The sequence below is a fragment of the Pomacea canaliculata genome, linkage group LG1, assembly GCF_003073045.1.
Source record: "Pomacea canaliculata isolate SZHN2017 linkage group LG1, ASM307304v1, whole genome shotgun sequence".
NCBI lineage: Eukaryota > Metazoa > Mollusca > Gastropoda > Architaenioglossa > Ampullariidae > Pomacea > Pomacea canaliculata.
In genome coordinates this window covers 34,625,817-34,641,621 of record NC_037590.1, presented here as the reverse complement: position 1 = coordinate 34,641,621, position 15,805 = coordinate 34,625,817, and the positions used below count along the sequence as shown (strand labels likewise).

Genomic DNA, 15,805 nt, shown 5'->3' with positions numbered 1-15,805 from the left:
TTCTATGAATCGAGACTGAGAGGCATAAATAAGGCTAATATGAATTTAACTGGGCGCATTCTCATTTTCACCTATCCTGTTTGTCTGTTTTGACGAGTTGCATGAGCGCTTGCTGTTCCCTCTAGTATTCAAGTGTTTGTATATCCCAGGGATACAAAAGTGACTTTTAAAATAAAATTATGGTCAGAGGACTTTTTAACTTTATTTTAATTTTTTTTTTTTGCTAGCAGTATTTTCAAATCTTTAAAGCTAAAACGTCCGTATTTTACATGGTAATTCTTTTTAACGTAAAATTAGTAAAATGACTTTGATGAGTGACTTCATCAAATGACACCAATGCTGAGATTTTTCTAAGACCTGCTGGTGGGGAAGATACAATGCATAACCTGATTCTTCAACTTTTGTTTTTTACTTGTCTTAGTTTCATCGATGTCTGTCACTTCTTTTTAAGGATTCGTTGGGCAATATTTAGTGGTGAATGAAAACATTTTAAACTCTTAAAAGGGAAAATTGTCTGCAAAAAAAGCTTGTCACAACCTCTTCGCCAACTCCAATATCCCAGTAACGAGGTCAGCTTTGCAACCTAGCTCTTTTGTATTCCCTCTCTCTTGGTAAATATATATAAGCATCGTTAACCTAGAGGAAAGAGAATCCCCTTCGTGAGAAAACCACTCATACTAACTATACTATGTCTGCTTGGTCGTTATCGTGCGTCCATTGAAAACATTAAACAAGTCGATGCGTGCTTGCAAAATTGTACAGAGTCAGGGACGAACACAAATGTAAGCAAGATATTTATTTACTAAGTACAGAGGTACTGTGTGAGAGGGGTGAGCCGGAGTTTCCATATGTATGCTGTAAATACAGACGATCTTATCTTGTTAGACTGAGGTTTGAGGCTCAACTCATAAAAATAAAATGGTGGTTAGCTACGAAGGCACATCAGGTCAGGTAAGTCTTCACTGTTAGCAACCGAAATGACTTGGGCTGATTGGACAGTCATAAGGTTCAAAAAAATGAGCCAATCGTTGAGACCTTCGGGACGCCATTGTCAGAAGACTATATAAAGTCCAGAAGAGCTCTCAGTGTGTCACGCTCTCAGCTTCACGACAACTGGATGCAGGTGTTCTATGTTCAGTAACCGGCGGTGTTGCTACAACGGTCCACTGTTTGAAAATTGAATATTTGCTAATCTGTTCATCATGAAGTACGTGTTGTCAGTCTGTATCTTCACTGGTGAGTGTTTCATCTTTTGTTTGGAGTGATAGATTTCTCTGCTACATTAAATAATTATGAAAACTGTGTGTGGTTGTGTATTTTTTTAGCTTTATAAATACTTTACTTTTATTTTAATTAGTATTCATGCTCGATCAATTTTTATTTCAAATTGGAACGAGGTTATGAGTTTACACAACCACCAATGACCTGTCAAGTGTGAAATATTTCACTTGGTTGTATACATGTTGTTTCGAACTATCTTTCTTCAAAAAATATTTTTCATATATCAGACTTTTAAAAATGATACTGTGGTATTAGAATCCACATAAATTTACTGTCAAGATTGATTCCCACAAAGGAACAATTCTTTAAGTCATTTCGATGCATGCTCTAGAGCAGGGGTGGGCAATTAATTTTCCCAAGGGGCCGCATGAGAAACTGGTGTGGTTCTAGAGGGCCGGACTAATGTAGTTAACTCAGTTTTACCCAATACTGTATATATAATATATATACTGGCGGGCGGGCCAGCGGGCGGGCCGGTCAGAGACAGGAGACGGGCCGGATTCGGCCCGCGGGCCGGCATTTGCCCAGGTCTGCTCTAGAGTGTTTCTAAAGAGTAAAGGAACGTGTAAAGTTGTTCTTTCGTCCAAGAGAAATCCGTCTGACTGTTTCTGAGGATCACATATGTATATACAAGCACGCCATCATAACAGCAAAACATATCCCAGTCATATAATAAAATGTCGGTAAAGGACGATATATTGTACATAGCCAAGTACTACACGATTCTAGTCACAATGTCCTCACAAGAGACATGAGATGCTGCTCGACTGCTTTCTTTTTCTTTATTTAGTTTCAATTGTCATGGCCTGGTCATAAATTATTCTCTATCGGTTTCTGTGTAAATCTGTAAACAGTCAATCAACAATTTTTTGCAGCTTTCTTCCTCAGCCCTGCACACTGTGGCTGCATCGACACGTGCACTGGCGAATATACGTCGGCTCTCCAAGGGTTAACAACTGCAACTGCATCGCAGATCTGCCCGTGTGTTACTAAACTATTATTTTTACAAATATAAAGCATAAAAGAAATATGTTTCTATGTTAACACATCTCAGTTCATTGTTTTACTTTTTATTTGAGTTTATACATATGCATAATTTTTTAATTAATCATTTTTACTTTTGCTTGACTTTTGCTGGTAGGGCACTAATTTTTATAAAACGTTCCAACTGCCTGTATTTCATTATTTAAAAAAGGGCAGAAATTACTTAAAGTGTTTAATCTGAATTAGTGCTGCCATTTTTTAAAGCTTAACATGTTTTCTTAAACTTTGAATAAAATGCGATTAGGCCACAGAATATAAAAAAATAACTTTTCTTGCAGCTTAATGCAGAAGTTAAAGAACTGTGTTGAGCAAACTTGCAATACAGATGTGTCACAATATCAATCACAACTGAATGAGGTGTACAAGAAATATGGTTTTACGTGTGGTAAGTAGATAATCATCACAATTATCTACTAATATAAACAGCATTTCATCGCAACAACATGTACTCTTATTTTCTATAGGAAGGGAACTAAAACCAAAGAAAACCCCCAGAATTAAAACCACTTTAATGGGACGTTTCCTGTCTGCTAAACATCACCTGCCAGTGCTAGACATATTCCTGGTATGAGAAAACGGGTCAAACGGCAAAAACAAGGATATACATTCCGTTGCTTAGTGACTGTAGCGACCCTGACATCTTTAAGCTAACAGTCATCAGAACATGAAGTGAAGGCCAGATTGCAAGCCTCTGTATCGATTGCCTTTCACAGCAAGTGATCAATCATTCACGGTCATCGATCCACAGCAATGTTAGTCACACACTACCTGCACATAATTTATGTTTATACACCATTTATTGCTAGCTTTTGTTGTGAGAGAGAAAAAGAGCTTAAAGTACATCCTGGTATACTAAAATATTTTCTTTAAATAATATTCAATTTAATATACAAATATTTCTTTAAACAATACATAATATTTCCTGTAATAATGTATAGTATTTTGTTACTTTTACTATTGCTCCTTGTATTTCTTCACAGCCTAACGTTTTTTATGAACCACTGGAACAACTGATAGACTGATTCATGAATTTTACAAACGAGACCTCACTAAATGAAACTTAATTATCTTATTATAATTAACTGTATTATTTGTCGTTACTCCCTTTCCTTCTGTACAAGCCACACTGGTTTATCAAGATGTTGGTGAATTATCATGACAGTTTATATTATTTGCTGTTATAATGTATAGTATTTTGTTACAGTTACTGCTGCTGCTTGTTTTTGTTTTTCTACAAGATTTAAACGCCGCCTCAAGGTCTGTGTCCCTCAGCCTCCTCACTGTGTGTGGCTCCGCGGTTCTGACTGCTTACAGAATCTTCATCATGTGATCCTCTCAGTCTGTGTGACAAAACAGTGAACTATTTAATTATTTCTGTAACATTATCTAGCCTCACATATTAGGTTTCTCAGCTAGCATATTTCATATGTAAATAGTCCTCATGCCAAGATTTGTTGACCTTTTTTGTTCTATTTTAGTTCCCGTGTATGCTAGTTTAAAAAATGGTTGTTTTGTTCTAGAATGGTAGCCTAAATTTTAAGCAGCAACTTTTAACCATTGACATCTGAAAAATAATGTGACAGTCACAAAGCGAAATATATTTAATCCAACATATTTTACTTTATGCTTACATGAAGAAAGCACGTGCCATGACTAAATATACAGCCTTGTATATCTCAATTATTTTGTTTTATTTCTTCGCTTACATTTGATGACTCACGAGGTGAGTTTTGTATGTATAATAACCAGTGTTTGGAAATAGAGTCTCCCTGGTGCCATGCTGCTCACTGCTTACAGGACCTTCAACATCAAGTCCTGTCTACCTGTATGGCAACAATGAACTTGCTGTCGGCTGTACTATTATTTACTGTCATTGGGTGTTTATCAAGTTGTGAACAAAATCATTTTATAAAGTATTTCTCTTGGAGGTTATATTGTTTCTTGGTTAGCATTCTTAATATTTTAATAATAATAATAATAATCATAATCATCATAATCATCATAATAATAATAATAATGCGACGTGTGTAAAGCGCATACTCACACTCATAAGGAGCATGCTCTTAGCGCTTAACAACAAGAACGAAACATGGACAGCATACGAGGGACAGGAAAACAAATAACACATGAGGGATAAAAGAATAAACAACCGTACTATAAGAAGAAGAAAATCAGAGGAATCAAATATCACAAACAAGAGCTAGAACAATTTTTCTCTCTAGGCCAAAATTTAACTTTGTTATCTATTTAATTTTGTCAGCGAAGAATCCATAATTAAAACTTATTTGTACAGTTGTTTTTCTTTAATTTTCCTGAGTTGATCCACTAACTGTTCAGCCATCAAAATTAAAAATTTTACAGATTCCTTTTCACCATTTGCCATACTGAACATTTGTTGAAGTAGGGTTATATACAAATGTAACAATTAGCGATTAGTGATGTTTTGAGTAAGGTTGTATTCTTAAAATAAATTAGCTGTGCAAGAGTTGCGTAGTTATGACAATAAATGTTGTACTTAATCAGATGTTTGATGTGGTTTTGTTAGTGCACAAGTTTTAGTTTATTTTATGTGCAGCATTATTTACATGATGTAATACAAAATCACAATTCATTCATTCACGTACCTGGAAAAGTCTGTGCGTCGATTAAACTCAGTAGACTAATGCAAAGGTGACGATGACAATGACAGTGACAACGACAACGACAACGACAAAAACAATAACAGAAAGGTGGCGGATAGCAAGAACACACAGATCCCATCTTGCAACTTGAGAGAAACCCCGCAAACCTCGTCTACCACCTTTGTACTGGGGACTATGGTTTAATATTTGTCTGAAGAAGACAGCCATTGCAGACCCAACCCAAGTGTGGATGCCTAGAGCAGACCACCTATACACACCTGTACACATCTTGCAGACCTGCCCTGTTCGCAAAGCAGAGATTTGGATGAAGAGGTTGTTCAGGCTGGTGGAGACGGACTGTAGTGACATACATGACTGAAATTAAAACATAAAGCCAAGAAACTTTAGAGCAGCATTTAAAAATGACATTTGAATCACTTCACTTTAACAGCCGTATCACAAATGGGGACGAGTGAAGATTTTAAATTATCTGTAACATTCTATGATACCGAATGACACAGAAATAATTCTCTTTTGCCTTAATTCTATTGAATCTGCTTACATTGAATAGATCGAAATTCCTTATTCTTGTGGTATTTTCTTTTGTGTGGTTCATTTTTTAATTCTCTTTTTTCTCCTTCATTTAAAGTTTTTATCACTCAAGTTGCGGTGTCTTATAGTGTTCTGTGTCTGTTTAAACACTTGTATGTGGTGCTCCATAAAATTGTGTCGCCCCAAATACCTGTTTTCTTGTGTTGTGCTTCAATTCAGATAGACAATAAAAACATTTCTACATAGTAAGATCCAGAGCCCATAAATAATGGATCTTAGCTGCAACCTGCTTGGGTAAGAGTGCCTCGCGAATATAGGCAATTGCAGATTCATCTCAGATTTTGTGTACGTAATAATAATAAAATAAAACTTTATTACAATCTCAAAAATGTCAATACACTCACTCATTTATTCATCCCTTTACGAGAATTGACTGACGACCAGAGTATATTACCAAAAGCACGCTGGAGGCTGCAGGGGTTAGAATGGGGGAAAGATTTTTCATATCCAAGTGGTTCTTCAGTCTACTATAGTCTACCTCCCAATATGTGGCAGCTACGCCTCCACTCTCATACCTGGAAATGCTGATGCACAGGTGTACGGGCTCTACCAGTCGCTCTTTTGTTGGGATCAGGTTCAACAGTGCGCTTTGAAGGAAGGAAGGAAAAAGAAGATGATCTTCAAGTACGACAGAACTCTTTTTGCTTTTTAGTTCAAGTTGACCTAGACAGTTTTGAAACGAGCATATCATTAACCTGGGAAAAATGAAAAAATATAGGGCGATAGTTTTGCCTCCGTGACAGTAGTTCAGATCCCGCAGGATAAGTAGCTAAATAAATGCAACAATTGTTCAAATATACTATGTAAATATACAGTAATCTAAAAGATTAAATTCATTCAGTGCATATTAGGCTCCTCCACTTAGCTATGGAAGCTGCTGTCTCCAACTCAACAATGAGATCAAACCCACTCTTGGTGATGTTCAAGTTTGTACAAGTGTATGTTATACAGTGTTCATGAGTGTTTGTCTGTGTATGTCTTTGGGTGTTAAGAAAAATGCTCAATACGTCTCTACAACATTTTCCTGATTTTTCCATAAATGGTTTTTTTTTTTTTTTTTTTTTTTTTTTTTTGATGTACTTAACAGATCTCAAAGCCTATCAAGAAAGCCAAAAGAGAATGAAGTGACTTATCCGGCAGTCTCTTTATTGTGTTTGGTGTCATGCTGCTAACTGCTGACTTCATCCTGTGACCATGTACATGTATAAGAAATGAATCAGCTTGCGACTCTTACACAATTTATTTAATTAATAAAAATCATATTTATTAGTACTTCTTTTCATAGCTTTGTTGTCATCTTAATTCACTGCTTGAAAATACTTCTTATAAAATGGCTGAGTTGTTCCAGCAGTACAATGCCTGGTAACAATTCCTAACAATTGACAGATGACACATTTGGTGGTATATCTTCCCTGGTAGAAAAATATGGCACCTTCAGAATACATTTATGAAATTTATGTATCTTATTTATCTCCCTTTATTACTCGGAGGGACATGTTTTTCAGATACGTGTTGACTTGAAAATGTTCATTACCTCACATTTGAGAACTATCAGTTAAAATAACGAAACCGGAAAACTAACCTTTTAATTCAAAACAATTAGAAAACGTCAAACCGATTTGTTCCAACAGCCACAGACACAGAGCAAAATCACAAGAGTTAATTGGAAAATAATTTTTTTCTGCCAATTGGGAGGGCCGATAATTTTCTTTTAAATATTGTCAGCTTTTCTAAATGTTCAGTATGTTATGGAAAACAAGTAATAAATAATAAATGTGCATCTACGTCTTCAGATTTTAGGACCTTGTCTCAGGGCTTTATCCTGGTCCTTCTTCATTTACAGTCTGCATCCATCCATTTGGCGATAAAGTTTGCTAACTTGGTGTAAACAGCCGCATGTTGCCCTTGACAGACACGTGACACCGCTTTAACACTGCTCTGTGTCTCTCATGTATATCACATGTCGAATTGCATAAACTATCAACCGAAGCATGGTCACTGAACTTGAAACACTTGCCAACATTACAAGCATACTGAAGAGTGTACTAACAGACATAAAGAAAGATATTTGCCTGTGTTATGTTCTAATGCACGTCTCTAGAAATAAACAAAAAAAGAGGAGGGTGGTGGAAAAGGAGAGGGGAGGTAGAGTGTTATTGATGAGTAAGTGAACTGAAAGAGAGCTGAATTCATTAAAGCAGTTTCTGGGATTCTGTTACTCGAACAACCCTTAAGTGCCATCTGTGCTCGCCTAACTGCATTCAGTAAATAACATTTCTTGCTGCACAGCACTGAAACCATCAGACAGTCCATTTCTATTTAATATTTCTTGAAAAAGCTGAGACCACTTCTGATGCAGTTTCCCACACTTTCATACACAAGTGCAATCACTGAGACTCTGGGCACGAACAAAGGGGCAACAAAACAAGTGAGGACATTGCCTTCTTCAGCTCACGTGACCGAAACAGCGAAACGCGGTCGTTTCTCCTTCACCTTAATGCACGTCTTTGTACACCTGACTGACTTCTGAAACATCATATTCCTGACAACCTACAGGTAACTATCTCACGTGACACAATATAACCAATGGCTGAAGCTCACGCCGTACGTGATAACCAATCAACGTGACAACTGCAAATGACTTTGACATATAACCAGGGTACATGCAAGGACAAGATCGAGCTGGACAACCGTAACCCCAACTTAAACATCGATCAGGAGTGTGATCCTAGCCTCCGTTCAAAAGTATCAATCTCCTTTCCTATACTTGTTGACTGTAAAACATGAAGCACGCATTGCTTTTCTGCTACTTGTCTGGTAAGTGTCTTATGGTTCTGTTTTGTCATTAGGATGTCATTATATTTAAGAGTAATTTGTTAGTATTTCTTGTCGTCATTGATTGGATTTTTGCTCGTAAGGAACAATGAGTTAAAATAAATTTCGTCTTGAACTGAATTTTACTATCAGGAGATACCTATTTATATATATATTTATTTATATATTTATTTATGTTTTATGTTGTCTGTTTACATAAAAAGTTAATTTTAAGCAAAGATGATTAAGACTTGAAATACATTTGTGTTGAGACTAGAGGTGTGAAAACTTAAAGGCTGTTTCCATACAGAAAAGAGCACAAAAAGTGTAATTATATTATTAACAAAATGTTCTACACAAATCATCAACCTGTTCCTTATTAAAAATCTCAGACACACACAAAGTTCCCATCGTAAAAAATTTTCATTGCTATGGAAATCCATTTTTTGTATGCTATTAATTTTTTTTTCAGTCTTTATCATAGGTTTGGCGAACTGCGAGTGCATACCGGATTGCACAAACACATTTGAGTCGGACATAGTAGATGCAAACGTCACCCAGATATGCACGTATGTTAAGAAATATCTCAATTGATACCAGTTAGATAAAACAAAATAGTTTACTGTATGTTTTGTTTTAATACAGTTCCATTGCATGTTTATTTTTATAGTTAGAATGTGCACGAGTGCTAATATTTTTAAGAAACTGTAATCGTCTTAATGAAAGTTTTGGGTAACAGCAAAAAACAAACTAGTACCTACGGATGAGAAAAATAGAAGGTAAAGGTCGTTCGCCTTTTAAGGTCGTTGGAGGGAGGTCGGGAGTGGGGGTGTTAGAGATCTCACATTTCTCGGGGCTAGCTTTACATGAGGGTGGTGCCCATCTCCTCTCCCTCACTTCCTTACCTTCCCCGACCCTCTATGGAGTCAGGTACCTGCAATATCGTCTTAACACACAACTCAACAGTATCTATCCACTCGGCTATCTGCTTCTCCAGAATTTTCTATTGCTGTATAATAACACTCAAGTTAATATGTACAGAGATATTCAGCTGTACATTGCAAGTTCAGTGACCTAAGTCAAGTTATGTATGTTCACGTGCATGCATGCCTCTGCTAAATACCCCACACACACGCGCGAACGCACACAAAACCACCTTGTCAAAATAATAATATCACAAAAATCCTTTCTTTCTTTCTTTCACCTCCATATCTGATGTCGACGAACATATTATGTTTCAGTACCGCGCTGGACTACCTGAGCTGTCTGTCGTCCTGCAGCATAGAAATGGCATCTTACATCCATGAACTGGAGAACGCCTATGGCACTGACTGTGGTAAGTCATCGATTCCTATCATGTTTTAGTTTAAGGTGTGTTTACACCTGAGTGGTATCATGTAGCGATAGAAACGTTTCCTTAATTTTAACAAACGCATCGACTAGAAACATGAAATCGTGTTTAAAGATTTGTAAGATGCTTACACTTCTGTGTACTTGTACTTTGTTTTTGTTGACTCGTTAGTTTAGATGTGATGTTTTGTAACCAAAAGTGAAATTTCAGAGTATCTATAAAAAAGCGACTGTAAATAAATACTCCATAAAGGATCTTCAGGCATGACAATGGAAATTGTGTTCAAAATGCTTAAATTCAATGAACTTTCTACCTAAGTTTTGTCATTTGTTATGGTAAACGTCAACAGATAGTAGACATTGACCAGCTGTAAGCAGTAACTCATCGATGTTTGATTAACTTCCAGATCTGTCAGCCTACTCTGGTTCCTACTCTGGTTCCACCTCTCAGTCCATCAGTTTTCTTACCTTCCTCGTAGGTCCACTGTTAGCTGCTTATGGAACCTTCGGACTGTAACCCTCTCTGATGTCATCAACATACGGCTGCACCAGAGACAGACATAATCTAAACCTACTACTTAAGTTTCTTAATTACATCTTAGTTAATCAATGATCGACACTCAGTATATGTACAACTTTGCAGACGATATTAAACTCATCACCTATTAACTACATCTCTGTCAAAGCTTTTTTATTTGCGAATTCTTTCAAAATCCACGAAAGAAGAATGTTGGATATTTGTAGGCTTGATCAGTACACTGAGGTACACAGCAATGTCGACGATTATTTGTTCATTGTAAAAACCAGTTTTGTCGGAAAATGCTACGTCTCACCTTCTTGGAGTGAAGGTCACATAATTATCTAAAATCGTTTGTAGAAGCCTGGGGCGGCCGACAAGAAGCATACTTGTCTCTCCCATCATGTGTACCCTGTCTATCCTGTAATGGAAGTGACATGTTTGCTCCTCAAAATTTAAATTGTTGTTTTGATTGACATTGTATAAATTTATTTAACTATGAGAAAGCCTATCAATCGAGTTTGCGGGCCGTACACAGCCGCATGTCTCGCACCCCTGCCGCAGAAGGTATGGCAAGGGAAGGCAGCAAGAGAGAACTGCTCCCTCGGACTCTCATACTTAACTCCCCTGATAAGAAGGCTGTCTTTGTGGGAAAGGACTTCGAAAGTGCTCGCTTGATCTGAAAATATTGAAATCGATAGTGTGAGTGAAAGTTCTAAAATAATATTCCGCTAGTGTGTGCAAGTTTGAGTAGACATCATGCAGACATCTGTTACATTTTTCATTTCATCGAAAGTCCTTTTTCTGCAAAACGGTCGTGACTTCTTAGAATTGTTTGTCCATATCCTGTCTTGTTTTCTTTCTTCCTTCCTTTTATTGGAGTAATGTAGAAGCTCACTCTTTTCAAAGCGTGCTTGAAATGCTGCAAATTCAGACATGTTGGGGAAGACATAATAGTGTGTTTGTTTGTTTCTTTGGGTAGTTGGATTGTGTCTTATCGGATTGTTACTTGCTTAGTTAACACCAATCTGATACAACGATTTCCCTTAACAATAGTCTTTTCAAGACATCTTTTGAAGATCCAGTCGCCTGGTCTGAAGAAATCGAGCAGGGGAGAGAATTCATAATTTTCCTTCTCTTTCCCTTTCTCTTACTGGAATTGACAAGATCAGAGCTGGAGGTGAAATGTGAGAGCGTTTTATTTCTTCGACCTTGCTTTATCTATCTTTTCCCTTAATGATTTTACAATGCTTCATAATTAGCAAAATTATTTATTTAAAGACCGACCACACACTTTTCTGTCAGAAAAGGGAGGGCAGCAAGGAAAACTGGCCCTGAGATAACAGCTGTTTGCTCCCCTTACCGAAAAAAAAGCTGAATTCTTAGAATAAAGTTGAAAACGTTTGTTCCATTTAAGGATATTAAACACACACACACACACACACACACACACACACACACACACACACACACACGCACACGCACACGCACACGCACACGCACACGCACACGCACACACACACACACACACACACACACACACACACACACACACACGCGCGCGCGCACACGCGCGCACACACACACACATCAAACACACCTATTAGGTCGTCTCTAGTCATGAAACTTCTACTCGCTACAGTTAGAGCTGCAGTGTCAGACATTATTCTTCGATCTATGCCCCCATAATGTAACTGTTTTACACAGAGGAATCGGAACAGTACTGCCTCACACAATGCCAATTAGAAACGTTTGCAGACATTGAAGAAACGTATAGAAAAGAAATTCGAGTAAATTCTTTTCAATTGTTTTCAAGGTGTGATACATTATCATACATAAATTAATACAAACTACATTATCATTTACAGACATGTTATACCCTTTTGATAATTTATATTCTGCAGAAGGGAAAACAAGAAAACTGAAAACTAAAGGGAAAAAAATAGAAATTTTTTGTTAATTTGTTTACTTTAATGCAAAAATAATCTGAAATTAAAATCAACGAAAACGTTCTGTTTCCCTTCAACGTAAGTAAAAAAAACTGAACACATTCTTTGGATTAAAATCACTTCAAGGTGGAAGAACATTCCTACTTAGCAATCAAACCAACCATTGCACTAAAATATTGTAATAGTTGTATTAGAATGAAGCTTGTGATTAAGTACTCTTGGCTAAATCTCTCTCTCTTTCTCACTATAACTGGCGATTCAGTGGTGCAACGGTTAGTGACTGTCACCAATGCAGTGAGAGTTGGTTGTCCTGGATTTCTTTAATCTTTTTCTCTTTAATATTTTTACACATATAAATCACAAACGTTACTGTTGTCAACACTGTCATCGTTAGTTACTATTGGGACACGGGGCTAAAGCTTTTCTCTTCGATATAAGCTCCTAGAAACGCTCACTATCCTCTGTGCAATATAATCTATCGATATATTTTGTCACGGAGATGACCTCTAAGTTCGAATACCCCGTTCATACTCCCTCTCCGTCCCCCTTTTGCGCTCCAGTATCAGGGCGATGTTGGCCTGAACTACCCACGCTATTCACGGATACACTGAGAAAAAAATTAGTTGAGCAGAGTAACACATCATGGCAAACATCAGTGTATCTTCTTTACAAAGTTGATTATTCAGATAGATTTCTGCTTATTTTATTATTACATGTGATCATATTTTTGTGCTTCGTTATAACTCTTTCTTTCCGCATTGTTCGCTGTAGGGTGATGGTCCGCCACTCGTTTGACTCCGCATTGAACTTTCCCGTGTGATGCATTGCTGTAATCTTTCTATGCGTAAATGAAAACATAAGGGAGGGAAGTACTGGATCCTTTATAAGTTGTTCAACTACAGATTATTTCCCTTTAAAGTCTGAAGAAGTCCACCAATCAGGTATTTTGTTGTGTTTGACTGTAAGCAAAGATTGTGTGTTTAAGCGCTATCTTAAATTCGTTTACCGGTTACTCAATTCAACGTGGATTTGTACTCAAAGAACTGTAAATAAGAAGAAAGCAGTAAGTAATATTTAAATTCAAATGTATATTCTAATAAAATATGTGTTTGTTTGGTACTGTATGTTTGTTTACAATACAATACATCTTTATTGTCTTTCTCTGGTTGCAACAGGTTGCTGGGAGCTCCCACAGTCAACTGCGAAAAATATACATAATAAACTGAAGAGATTACTCAGGCAGTTCTACTCATGCTTAACCCCCTCAAATGACACAATTGTCAGATACACTTCCTCTTACTCTCTTACACACACACATATTCAGACTAGGTACATTTGGGAGATCTGATCTCGCTTTAATTCTTCATAGTAGACAAGCCTGAACAACACTGAAAACTGCATGCACTGTCAGGTGTGAAGAAAGGTGTCCAGTCACTTAATCCCCAGACACTTCATCCCCGACACTTCATCCCCGACACTTCATCCCCTAGACTTTTAATCCCCAGACACTTCATCCCCAGACATTTCATCCCCGACACTTCATCCCCGACACTCAAGAACAATTTTCATATCATATTGTTGAAGAACATTAAATTTACTAGCTTATATGAACTTTAACTAATGTTGTAGATGTTCAAATGACGTTGAAGTTAATAGCATGATTTGAATTTGAATTTCAATTACATTTTTCGCTGACTTCATAATTTTTATAGTTAAGGATTTAGTTTAATGATTAAGTGTCTGGGGATGAAGTGTCTGGGGATTAAAAGTCTAGGGGATGAAGTGTCGGGGATGAAGTGTCGGGGATGAAGTGTCTGGGGATTAAGTGACTGGGAACCGTGAAGAAAGACCTTCATACCACTTGCAGCATACAGTCATACCTGTGCAACACGGTTATTTGCGAAGCTCCTTAATTTATCCACTCCTATGAATCAAGACAGTGGCACAAATAAGGCTAAGACGAAATTTAACTGGGCGCATTCTCATTTTCACCTATCCTGTTTGTCTCTTTGGACGAGCTGCATGAGCGTTTGCTGTTCCCTTTTGTTTCAAAGAGACTTTTGAAATAAAGTGATGGACCAAGGACTTTTAAACTTTTTTTACTTTTTATTTTGCTTTCAGTATTTTCACGTCTTCAAAACTAAAACGTTGATATTTTTACAGTTTTAATTCATTTTACCATAAATTTAATAATATGACTCTGATGAGTGGCTTTGTCAAATGATATCAATGATGAGATTTCTTTAAGACCTGCTGGTGGAGAGGATGGAATGCATAAAATTATACTTCAACTTTTGTTTTTTACATATGTCTTAGCTTCATCGATGTTTCTTACTTCTTTTACAAAAATCGTTAGGAATCATTCAATGGTGAATTAAAACATTTTATACTTTTAAAGGGGAAAATCGTCTGCAGAAGCAGCTGTAATTAAGCCTTTGTCACAACCCCTATCCCCACTTCAATATAACAATAACGAGGTAACCTTTGCAACCTAGCTGCCTTCCATCCCTGTCTCTTGATTAATATATGTAATCATCATTAATCTAGAGTAGGGGTGAGCAATTAATTTTCCCAAGGGGCCGCATGAGAAATTGGGATGGTTTTAGAGGGCCGGACTAATAAAGTTAACTCAGTTTTACCCAATACTGTATATATATATATTGGCAGGCGGGGCAGCAGGCGGGCCGGATCCGGCCCGCGGGCCGGCCTTTGCCCAGGTCTGATCTAGAGAAAAGAGGATCTCGACCACTTTGTAATCCCTTCGTGAGAAAACCCTGCATACTAATATAATATGTGTCCTTGTCCATTATCGTGCGTCCATGTAAACATAAAACAAGTCGATACGTGCTTGCAGAATTGTATACAGTTAGGAACGTAAACAAATGTAAGCAAGATATTGATTTACTAAGAACAGTGGCGGTGGGAGAGGAGTGAGCCTACTTTAAATACGGACGATCTTATCTTGATGTTAGACTGAAGTTTGAGGCTGAACTCATACGAACAAAATGGTGGTTAGCTACGAATGTAGATGACTCTTAAGATGACTCGATCTCAAGCGACGATCTGATTCTTTGACCTAGACTTGACAATAAACTTTTACTTGAGTCATGCAACTTAAAACTCCAAGATGTCAGAGGCACATCAGCCCAGGCAAGTCCTCACTGTTAGCAACCGAAATGACTTGGGCTGATTGGCCACTCATACGCTACACAAAAACCGAGAGCCAATCGTTGAGATCTTCGGGACGCCATTGTCAGAAGACTATATAAAGTCCAGAATAGCTTAGTGTGTCACGCTCTCAACTTCACGACAACTGGATACAGTTGTTCAACCTGCAGTAACAAGTGCTGTTGCTACAACAGTCCAAAGTCTTTCAAAGTGGTTTGGTAATCTGTTCATCATGAAGTACGTGTTGTCTCTGCATTTTTACTGGTGAGTGTTGAACACTTTATTACAGTCAATATACTTCTGTAACATATTCAAGCATGAAGAACCTGTTGTTACTTTGCCTTTTCATTGATGAGGGTTTCATCTCTTGTTTGGGGCGAGAAATTTCTCGGGTACATTAAAGCATAATGGAGCCTCTGTGTGTGTGTGTGTGTGTGTGTGTGTGTGTG

At 37.3% G+C, this 15,805-nt stretch overlaps 1 protein-coding gene and 1 long non-coding RNA gene across 3 annotated transcripts; both read left to right on the top strand.

Annotated features, from left to right (window-relative positions):
• Positions 1-1,083: 1,083 nt before the first annotated feature.
• Positions 1,084-2,621, top strand: LOC112573195. The gene is made up of 3 exons (XR_003101183.1): positions 1,084-1,236; positions 2,157-2,262; positions 2,604-2,621. It is a non-coding gene; the product is annotated as an uncharacterized LOC112573195 (long non-coding RNA).
• A 5,307-nt stretch (positions 2,622-7,928) lies between these two features.
• Positions 7,929-10,376, top strand: LOC112573172. Of its 2 annotated transcripts, none has more exons than XM_025253306.1 (4): positions 7,929-8,375; positions 8,845-8,941; positions 9,614-9,708; positions 10,130-10,376. In XM_025253306.1, exons 1-4 carry the CDS (start codon positions 8,342-8,344, stop codon positions 10,237-10,239), a joined length of 336 nt encoding a protein of 111 aa, XP_025109091.1. In that variant the 5' UTR covers positions 7,929-8,341; the 3' UTR covers positions 10,240-10,376. The 2 variants fall into 2 exon arrangements, with proteins under 2 accessions (XP_025109091.1, XP_025109083.1); XM_025253298.1 differs by having other exon boundaries at positions 8,196-8,365; positions 8,835-8,941.
• The last annotated feature ends 5,429 nt before the right edge of the window (positions 10,377-15,805 follow it).

Coding starts and splice junctions, on each gene's coding strand:
- LOC112573172 (XM_025253306.1), top strand. CDS start 8,342: ATGAAGCACGCATTGCTTTTCTGCTACTTGTCTG. Junction 8,376..8,844: donor GCTTTTCTGCTACTTGTCTG/GTAAGTGTCTTA, acceptor TTTTTTTTTCAG/TCTTTATCATAGGTTTGGCG. Junction 8,942..9,613: donor AACGTCACCCAGATATGCAC/GTATGTTAAGAA, acceptor ATTATGTTTCAG/TACCGCGCTGGACTACCTGA.